This window comes from Salvelinus fontinalis, unplaced genomic scaffold (assembly GCF_029448725.1).
Source record: "Salvelinus fontinalis isolate EN_2023a unplaced genomic scaffold, ASM2944872v1 scaffold_0490, whole genome shotgun sequence".
Lineage (NCBI taxonomy): Eukaryota > Metazoa > Chordata > Actinopteri > Salmoniformes > Salmonidae > Salvelinus > Salvelinus fontinalis.
The window spans coordinates 100831-111842 of NW_026600699.1; the positions used below are offsets into that span (position 1 = coordinate 100831).

General features: G+C 44.8%; 1 protein-coding gene across 1 annotated transcript; it reads right to left on the minus strand.

Annotated features, from left to right (window-relative positions):
- Positions 1 to 3317: 3317 nt before the first annotated feature.
- On the minus strand, positions 3318 to 8028 carry LOC129846251 (CUB and zona pellucida-like domain-containing protein 1; the record flags this gene model as incomplete). The annotated part of the gene is made up of 9 exons (XM_055914259.1): positions 3318 to 3499; positions 3858 to 4050; positions 4449 to 4548; positions 4899 to 5299; positions 5692 to 5882; positions 6249 to 6307; positions 6697 to 6840; positions 7411 to 7552; positions 7908 to 8028. Coding segments are annotated over 9 exons (1482 nt in total), but the record flags the coding sequence as incomplete, so codon positions are not given.
- Between the last annotated feature and the right edge of the window lie 2984 nt (positions 8029 to 11012).

Below are 11012 nucleotides of genomic sequence, written 5' to 3' on the forward strand. Positions count from 1 at the left end.
CCAACTCCAGAGATCCTGTGTAGGTAGGTCCTGTTGCCGCCTTCCATGCCGCTTGGTCCTATGGTGGGTAATTCTGTCACGGGTGACGCTCTCCTCATCCTCGGACGAGGTGAGGAGAGAAGGATCTTCTGACCAAAACGCAGCTTGTGGGAAATAAGCCATCTTCCTTTTATTATACCACGAAGATGAACACGACACAAAAACACTTTAACAAAACAACAAAATAACAAAACGACCGTGAAGCTACAAACGTTGTGCACAAACATACAGGCTACTAACGTTCTTACATAGACAATGCTAAACATCTACACTCAACACAAAACCATATACTACACCCATTAACCCCTTTACCAAATAAACACCCAAAACAACAAAACATAAACATTCCCCATGTCACACCCTGACCTAACTAAAATAATAAAGAAAACAAAGAATAATAAGGCCAGGGCGTGACAGTCAGACATGGAAGGGTGAACAGCCCAATAAGGTCTCCGGTTACAAAACAGAGCAGAAGAGAGATTCTCAGGGTTCTCTGATGGAAATCTTCTGTGCAGGTTTTTCATGGTGTCCTCCAGGAACCTTTTCTGCATCTTGACTTCCTGCACTGTGATAGTTTGTTTCCTCCCAGTTGTGATCCAGCTCACATCATCTCTCAATAATAATGACTTCTTCTTTCTCTGGAACGCGTCGGTGTGCCGGTTAGTGTGTTTCCTTTCAAAGGTACGTAGGCATTGCCTCTCCAGATGTCCCCAGCATTTGTTTGAAAAGCATAGGGCACGCTCCGCAAATCTCTGTAATTGATATTTTCTGACAATCTTCCCTATTATCACTTTTGAAATGATTTTCCATCCCAGCACATTTTTATAATAATTTCCCAAGTAGAAATGACATGAAACGCCTGGCAGACAATTCTTAATGTCAGTTAAAAAATACGATTTTTTAATAAAAAATATTATATTAATGCTCTATTATTTCAATTCATTATACTGGACATTTCAATGTATATACAAAATATTTTAACATTTAATTTCGGTGACAAAATACTTGAAATATAATATAAAAAGTCAGAGGGACTGAAATATTACCCAGCCCAAGAAAGACCCACTTGTATTCAACACTAAACTGTGTCAACCACAGGAGGTTGGTGGCACCTTAATTGGGGAGGACAGGCTCCTGATAATGTCTGGAGCGGAATAAGATGGAATGATGTCAAATACATCAAACACATGTTTTCCATGGTTTCTTTGACTTTGATGCCATTCCATTCGCTCCCTTACAGACATTATTATGAGCCGTCCTTCCCTCAGCAGCCTCCACTGGTGTCAACTTATTTAGAGTTGAGTTTTATTCCAGTAAACATGGCAGCTTCAAGATGAATTGTGTAAACAACAAGGAATTCACTCATTTAAAAGAAATCTATACATAATGTCTTTGCATTAGGCCTTTAGGTCTAAATTTCCTCAGCGGAATGTGAATCAAAACACTTCTGCTCCACTGATGGCCACATGTAACAGGGCAGCCATGTTGGATCATGCAGAATGTTAATCAAAGCACTTCTGCTCCACTGATGGCCACATGTAACAGGGCAGCCATGTTGGTGTAACAGTTTAACTTTAGGACGTCCCCTCGCCCCGACCCGGGCGCAAACCAGGGACCCTCTGCACACATCAACAACAGTCACCCATGAAGCATCGTTACCCATCGCTCCACAAAGGCCGCGGCCCTTGCAGAGCAAGGGGAACCACTACTTCAATTCAAGTCCTCAAAGCGAGTGATGTACCCGATTGAAACGCTATTAGCGCGCACCACCACTAACTAGCTAGCCATTTCACATCCGTTACATTGGATCATGCAGAATGTTAATCAAAGCACTCCTGCTCCACTGATGGCCACATGTAACAGGGCAGCCATGTTGGATCGTGTGAGGAGGGACAAGCAGCATTCGTTTGCAGTGGATCCAGGAAGAATCATACACACTATTTTAGATACTCAAAGATGCCATTTACATTGTGTAACGGTCCTGACCTGTTTTATGTTGTTTTTGTATGTGTTTAGGTCAGGGCATGTGTTTTGGGTGGGCAGTCTATGTTATCTGTTTCTATGTTGGTTTTGGTTGCCTGGTATGGCTCTTAATTAGAGGCAGGTGTTTTGCGTTCTCCTCTAATTAAGAGTCATATTTAGGTAGGGTGTTCTCACTGTTTGTTTGTGGGTGATTGTCTCCTGTGTCGTGTAATGTATGTACCATACGGGACTGTTTGGCTGTTTGTTTATTTTGATGTCGTCTGTTTCCTGTCCGTGAGTTTACGTTTAGTTATGTAAGTTTATGTTCAGGTTTCGTCAACGTCGTTTTCTTGTTTTGTATATTTGAAAGTGTTTTGTTTTTCGTGTTGCCATCATAGTTTTTTTTCAAATAAAGAGATGGCCTATTTCTCTACTGCTGCATTTTGGTCTGATGATCCTTCTCTCCTCTCCTCGTCCGAGGATGAGGAGAGAGACAGCCCTTACACATTGTATTTTAATATTTAATGTGCAAGACGTAATGGCTAAATTAATACAAATACATTCATTTATTTGAAAGGACAATTTTACAGTAATTCACTACATCATATAGACTAAACATTTATTTTAACCAGGGTCCCATTTTGATGTAACACAATCACAACAAATAAATGTAATTGATCCCTGGTTCAACAGACCCTGGCCTATATAGAAAGCTTTCCAGAACGTGACAACAGTATTTCAGAGTACATCCCAGTATTACATGACTGTCCCCACATTCCAATATAGATCATAATAAGAAGCAGGAGTTAAACTGGTCAGACAAGTTGTAGGAGACATTTTGGCCAAACCTCAACGGTTGTTGTCTGGTTTATAGCTGTTCTGTCATTGTATATTACACATCATTTATACACTAGAGGGCACTATATGGGTCACATGCATATAGGCTAGGCTACAGTAAATACATATATATCTCACAGGAGGCTGGTGGCACCTTAATTGGGGATCACGGGACCATGGTAATGGCTGGAGTGAAATGAGTAGAATGGTATCAAAAACCATTAGATCAATTCCCTCCATTCCAGACATTATGAGCTGTGCTCCACTCAGCAGCTTCCTGTGATATATGAACACTTGCAATCCTACTGGTGCTCAAGTGGCTATTAAGAACTTTTGACCTGGTCAGCCAAGACACATTGTATAATTGGAGTTACCGCTAAGTACGTTTACGGATTAATGCATATTCTTGTATTGGTCGAAAGAGACATTTCATCGTTAAAGTCAGAGACCACTTTTTCAAATGTTCTATATTTCCCACCATCCTTCTTTCTATAATGCAGGCTACATGTGAAAGGATGGCTGCCATCGGACTAAGTCTCAAATGTTGTCAGGGGCTGGTATTTAACGCCTGATGTTTTGGCCTTGTAGAGCATCACTCCACACAGCATGGCGACGGCTGCTACGATACACCCAACCAGCAACCCCATGTTCATGTTGGTCACTGGAAAGACAAGAAAACACCTTTAACACAACAACTCTTGGTGAAACGAAAAACACCTGTTTATACAGAGATGCTATTTCCTGTTGAAAGAATCCACTGTAGAGATCCTTCCTAAATGTGTAGTCATTTAACAGACACTCTCTTATCCAGAGCAACTTACAGTAGTGAGTGCATACATCCTCATGTATTTTCTTAATGGTCCCCCGTGGGACCTGGCATTTCAAGTGTCACACTTTACCAACTGAGCTACCGAGGACCATGGATAATAACTTCTACAACAATCGTCAACAACACAAAGTACAACATTTGATTTGTAGCTTATCTAAAGCTACAGCCGTTTCCCTCAGAGTTAGCTTACCTGAGCTCTCTGAACTCTTTCTCAGGCGCAAAGGACCCTGGGAAATGTGGTGTTTGGCCGTTTGCATGGCGGCCTCTCTCTTGCGGTGGTGGTGACCAGCAGGCTGGGGGGAGGTGGAGTTGACGCAGCCCTGGGCACACCGGGTGTTGGGGTTCCCAGCCTCACACAGGATCACTGAACAGCTGATGTACACCTATAGCCAGAGGGTGCAAAGGTCACTGAACAGCTGATGTACACCTATAGCCAGAGGGTTCAAAGGTCACTGAACAGCTGATGTACACCTATAGCCAGAGGGTTCAAAGGTCACTGAACAGCTGATGTACACCTATAGCCAGAAGGTTAAAAGGTCACTGAACAGCTGATGTACACCTATAGCCAGAGGGTTCAAAGGTCACTGAACAGCTGATGTACACCTATAGCCAGAGGGTTCAAAGGTCACTGAACAGCTGATGTACACCTATAGCCAGAGGGTTCAAAGGTCACTGAACAGCTGACGTACACCTATAGCCAGAGGGTTCAAAGGTCACTGAACTGAGAAGATATCACCCTTGATACGACCCTTGAATGATCCAGCAATCTGTCCCCATTTACCTGGTCATGCATTCCGATGAATTTGAAAGCTTCCATTCCGAACTGGAAATGCCTCTGGTGACGGGGGGAGAAGATTTGAACCGTCTCGTCCACAATGCACCTGGTAAAAAAAACAGACAGGTAAAACCTAGAGTATAGTAAATATGTAAAGTACAGACAGTAAGTGCAGTAAAACAATCTTTTAGTCTAGAATTTTCCCCAGCGTTTACACAAATGTCTCGAACCTGTCGTTTCTATTGTCATCTCACATTACTGACAAGTGTCCACCATGAGGTTGATGAATGCCTCAGTGTTTATATTTTAACATATATATGTGTGTGTCCTTTCTCTAATCACCATTACTATTAGTATTATTTGAATGTTATTGTTGATGTCTTTATCTCACTCTGCTTTACCAACAGTAGCCTTGCCACTCGTGCTAATAAAGCTGATCTGAATCATCAGTCTCACCCGTTTTCTATGATGGGGTAGGTGGGGTGGTAGTTGGGGTTGTCGTACGGCGCCGCTCTGCAGGACTCCACAAAGAGCTCCGTGTTGTTCACAGTGGACACGGCCTCTATGTCCATGTAGATCATCTGCTTCACCACCACGTCTAACGGGTAGTCACGGGGATCCACCATGTCGGTGAACTGGCTGGTCTGGTAGAACTCAAACTGGTAGGTGAACGTGCCGAAGCCTTTCTCCACCACCGTGATGTTGTCCCTGTGTGCACTGAAGCCCAGGGACACGTTGCCACGTTTGGCGTACTGGCAGTAGAACTGGATCTCCACCTGGTGCTGCCTGGTGATGATGTCGTTGGGGTTGTCGAAGGTGCTGATTTGGTTCTTGAAGATGAGGTTGTCGTCGTCCTCCTGGATTGAGAGAGATGGAGAGGAAAATCATCTAGACAGTTACATTTGTGGGCACTGCCAGCACCAAGATCAATCGTTTCAGTTCTGATATTGCTGTGAACCTCTTGGGGTTATGAGTGAGCATGTTGGTTTCTCTTTTGATGCAAAACTGTTCTGAGGGCAGATCTTCCCACAGGCGGCATAAAGCCACCCCCTCACCAAAACACTCCATCTTGACCGTTTCTCTGAGGAAACAAATTCAAGATCTGTCAGCCGAGCTGGTGCCTTGGGGTGAATATCCCCTCAAACCAGGTTCAATATAGAGAACGCAGACACACACCCAGGAGTCACACAAAGAGGAATACTGTACATGTGTCATCCCACTGTAATACTTGACATCTCGGAGGCCTCACCTCTATCTGAGTGCCACAGGCATTGAGGGGGATGACTCCAATGATGTGGGTGCTGTTAGAGAGGCGTTGCAGGTCGCAGGCAGAGTTACTGGGATCGTTGAGGCGGAGGTGGTCCTCGTGAATTTCAGTAACAGAGGACTTCTCCACTTCTACAGTCATCTTGGTCTCGTTACACACCACCTTGGCTTTGACTGTCACGGGAGAAATGTTGTTATTGTTGTATTTCTTCATATCTTTTGCAGACATGTCTTAATCAAAACAATCCGAGTGAATCATGATTTGAGTTGGTTGGGGTCATTTCGAGTTTCATTTTTATCTTTCCTTCATGTTTGGTGATTTCAGATGTGTTGTCTAGGTATAGTATTATCATACAGTATTCACAGCTTCACCTGTTATCAAAGTGCACAATAATACAATCACACACCACACCATATTGTCCAATCACACACCACAGCATATTGTCCAATCACACGCCACAGCATATTGTCCAATCACACACCACAACATATTGTCCAATCACACACCACAGCATATTGAAGGTGGAAGAATGTACAAACCCTTTCTGCGTCCGACCTCCACCACAACACATCTCATCTCAGACTGATACACACTAGATCTGAAAGTATTAGAGAAGATCAGGGTGAACAACGGCACAATATTATCATTACATGTAGTATTAGTCTCTCTCTCTCTCATGTGCGTTGAGAAATCAAATATCATAAAAAGAGGAAACTCCAGAGGGAAGTAGTAGAACATACAGGAAGTAGTAGAACGTACAGGAAGTAGCAGAACGTACAGGAAGTAGTAGAACGTACAGGAAGTAGTAGAACGTACAGGAAGTAGTAGAACGTACAGGAAGTAGCAGAACGTACAGGAAGTAGCAGAACGTACAGGAAGTAGTAGAACGTACAGGAAGTAGTAGAACGTACAGGAAGTAGCAGAACATACAGGAAGTAGCAGAGCAGTTCTGGTGATGATTCTAGCATTATAAAACATAAGACCTACCCAGAAAGCCCCTCAGTGATGAAGCAAATGGGGAAATACTCCCCCAGATTGTCCCGGATGGGTGTCCACCGGATGACAAACTCTCCCTGGGTGGTCATGTGATTGGTGATGTTCAGCGGTCCACTGACGATGACATCATTAACCCTAGAAAGGAGGCAAAACGTACAAGGTAAATGCAAACCTGAATCCTAACCTTAACCCCTACCCTAACTTAAACCACAACCCTTACCTTAACCATTTTAAATCGCAACTTGTGTGGGGTGACTCAGAGTAGGACGTCACAAGCATTCCCACTTAGCAGAGAGACAACCGCACCAATCCAAATCAATCACAGAAAATAAATGTACTCTTAATTGGAAAACTTTTGGTTTTCTTAGACGGTGGATTTATACACCAGGCTGCTTTAAGCCAAATCAGTGATTGTGGAAGAAAATATTTGTAAACCCTGAAATAGTTACAAAGTACCACAGGTGATAAAGGTTTTAGCCAGGACTGCACTGTTACAGACAGGACTGCACCGTTACAGACAGGACTGCACCGTTACAGACAGGACTGCACCGTTACAGACAGGATGACCTGTTACAGACAGGATGACCTGTTACAGACAGGATGACCTGTTACAACCAGGATGACCTGTTACAACCAGGAGGACACTAGAAATATAATCCTGGGTATAATACTGTATCAAAGACTATCATGGATGTTGTCTCTTACGTTGAGTGTGTAGCCTCGGCCTTGACCCTGAACTCCAGCTCTTTGTTGACCTCGGCGTGGAGATGTTCTCCATTGTGTGGTGTCGGCTGCACGAACCTGGGCAGGTACATACCCTCATCACAGGACGGAACAACAGAGTCCACTGAAGTGGAAAGGAACACAAACGTACACAAGTAAAGGCCAATACTTCACAAATAAATGCCATGTTTGATGTTGTTTAAAGAATAAATATGTCCAACCCTCCATCCAGGGGGCAGCAGGTAGCCTAGTGGTTAGAGTGTTGGGCTAGTAACCAAAAGGTTGCTGGGTTAAATCCCCGAGCTGACAAGGTAAACATTTGTCGTTCTGCATCTGAACAAGATAGTTAACCCACTGTTCCCCGGTAGGCCGTCTTTTTAAATAAGAATTTGTTCTTAACTGATTTGCCTAGTTAGATAAAGGTTCAATAAAAAAAAAAATCCAATGCATTGTTAACCATCAGAGGAGGAGTCTCTCACCCAGAAGAGAGAAATGCAGAGGGAGTTTGCTGAGGGGAGCAGTGGAGGGATGCAGGCTTCCTGTGGTGGTAGTGGGCCAGGTGGTGGTGGTTGTAGTGGGCCAGGGGGTGGTGGTAGTGGGCCAGGGGGTGGTGGTAGTGGGCCAGGGGGTGGTGGTAGTGGGCCAGGGGGTGGTGGTAGTGGGCCAGGGGGTGATGGTAGTGGGCCAGGGGGTGATGGTAGTGGGCCAGGGGGTGGTGGTAGTGGGCCAGGTGGTGGTGGGGGCGGCGGTGGTGGTGGTGGGTTCGTCGGTGGTGGTGGTGGGGGCGGTGGTGGTGGGGGCGGCGGTGGTGGGGTCGGGGGTGGTGGTGGGGGCGGCGGTGGTGGTGAGCCAGGGGGTGGTGGGGTCGGGGGTGGTGGTGGTGGCGGCGGTGGTGGTGAGCCAGGGGGTGGTGGGGTCGGGGGTGGTGGTGGCGGTGGTGGTGAGCCACCAAGGAGAAGGAGTTGTGGTGGTTTGACTCCACCACCAAGGAGAAGGAGTTGTGGTGGTCTGACTCCACCACCAGGGATAGGAGACGGTTGTTTGGTAGCTGGAGCGTCGGCGTCTCCCTGCATGAAGCGGTGCCCTGGAGGAACTAGAGCCATCGGTGTAGGACAGGGTGATGTGTTGGTTAGGAAAGTCCTCTACAACTAGCTCAAACCCGTAGACGCCACTCGTTGAAGTGTAGCCGTATTGTAAGGAGCAAGAGCCCTAACAGTGAAGAGGTTAGAACACAAATGGAATAGCTGGTTAAGACCAAAGACAATGTGCAATATCATGTAATCACATATAGATTGAATACAAATGAGTTGTGGTTTATGTTGTAATGTTTTGGTCTCAACGTGACAGCACATCATGGTGTATATCAACAATCACATGAGATTCAAGGTGTTGAAAATAACTGCCCACACCAACCTGATCCAGCTGGAAACCTGAAGGCTGGTCACACCTATCGCACTCAGGTCTGACCAATCCGTATCTGCATCTGACACGATCACCGTCAGGGTCAAAGGCCATGAGGTTGTAGGACCTCGGACAGTTCTGGGGAACACTACAATGACAGGAGTCAGAAATAGGACATATGAAATGAGTAAACTCTAAGGGCTCTATTTTAACAAACCTAACACAACGGTTAGTTTAAGAGCTGGCAGTAGAGCTACAGGTTCGGAGGCACATCAGAAATATTTGTTATAGAAGAGGACTGGCCACCCCTCATAGCCTGGTTCCTCTCTAGGTTTCTTCCTAGGTTTTGGCCTTTCTAGGGAGTTTTTCCTAGCCACCGTGCTTCTACACCTGCATTACTAGCTGTTTGGGGTTTTAGGCTGGGTGTCTGCACAGCACTTCGAGATATTAGCTGATGTACGAAGGGCTATATAAAATAAAATTGATTGAAATTGATTGAAACGTAGTCAATTAGCAAGATCAAATTCACTAGGCTATTAATAAGGCCTGAAAAGACAGTGTATATGTCACGACTTCCGCCTAAGTCGGTCCCTCTCCTTGTTCGGGCGGCGTTCGGCGGTCGACATCACAGGCTTTCTAGCCATCTCCGATCCACTTTTCATTTTATTTACGAGTGACCGGTTATTTCACGCACCTTTAGTATTTGTTTTATACTGATGCTGTTGGTGGAATAAATGACCTTGTACACTCATCTCTGCTCTCCTGCACCTGATTCCATGCACCAGTTACCCAGTTAGCCTGACAGTATAATTCTAATCAAATTCTAATAAAAACAAAACAACTTGTTTAAATAGGCTAAATGTCTAAATACAGTTACAGCCTCCATAATAAATAGCCCAGAGGGTTTGTTGTTGTTGCGCAACATGATAATATCTGGCTAATGATCGGGGCCTGGAGAAAATAAGAACGGACCGGTGTGGGGCCTGCCCCTGGACACGCCTCAAATATGTCACCCCGCCCACTTTAACACAAATGAGCTGAAGTTAAACAGGTCAATTGCTGACGTCAGGGCTAGAAATGTTATTGTGCTATTTTTTACAGAACGAAATTACGAACGAACTTGAGTTTGACACTTGCGTCTCCTTACCACCAGCCCAAAAAATTAGGAATATGTCTAATTAGGATTTCAATAACCTTTGTTGATAATATAAAAAACTGATCGGTTCTAAGAGGTAATGTATAGGGATTCAGAAAGTTGTTACCGTATGAAAGGAAGAATGGCTGTGACTGGAGATCTGTTGGGTTCACCAGTATCAGATCTTGATCCCAGATCCACTTGTGTTTCCAGGCTCCAAGGTCCAAGACCGTTTACTGTGGGGATCCAACAGCAGTTGTTCTGTCTGTTAGAACAACAAAACATCTTTAGATAAGTGGTCACTTGGGCTGGAATGTTATCAAACCCACCATAGCAATGTCCTTTACCGAGTGTCTTTGTCACGGTCTTTGAAAAACAACTCAGAGTGGAGTCTACCTTGTAGAAGTAGGTTTTAACAGTATAGCTAAAACCATTATACCAGATGTGAGATTAACATGAGTCATCGTGCACAGTGTTCAATAAATTAGATGTATTTCATAACAAACTTACACCAATTGAAAAGGTTTATCACTGGGGATATCTCTGGTCTCGACAGTTTCAGTTTCAGTTTCACACCACTGGTTGTTGTAACCACTGAGTCAATGTGCAGCGGTACGGGGTAGTCCAGGTAATAACGAGGCTATATACATGGAGAACCGGTACTGAGTCAATGTGCAGCGGTACGAGGTAGTCCAGGTAATAATGAGGCTATATACATGGAGAACCGGTACTGAGTCAATGTGCAGCGGTACGGGGTAGTCCAGGTAATAACGAGGCTATATACATGGAGAACCGGTACTGAGTCAATGTGCAGCGGTACGGGGTAGTCCAGGTAATAATGAGGCTATATACATGGAGAACCGGTACTGAGTCAATGTGCAGCGGTACGAGGTAGTCCAGGTAATAATGAGGCTATACACATGGAGAACCGGTACTGAGTCAATGTGCAGCGGTACGAGGTAGTCCAGGTAATAACGAGGCTATATACATGGAGAACCGGTACTGAGTCAATGTGCAGCAGTACGGTGTAGTCCAGGTAATAAGGAGG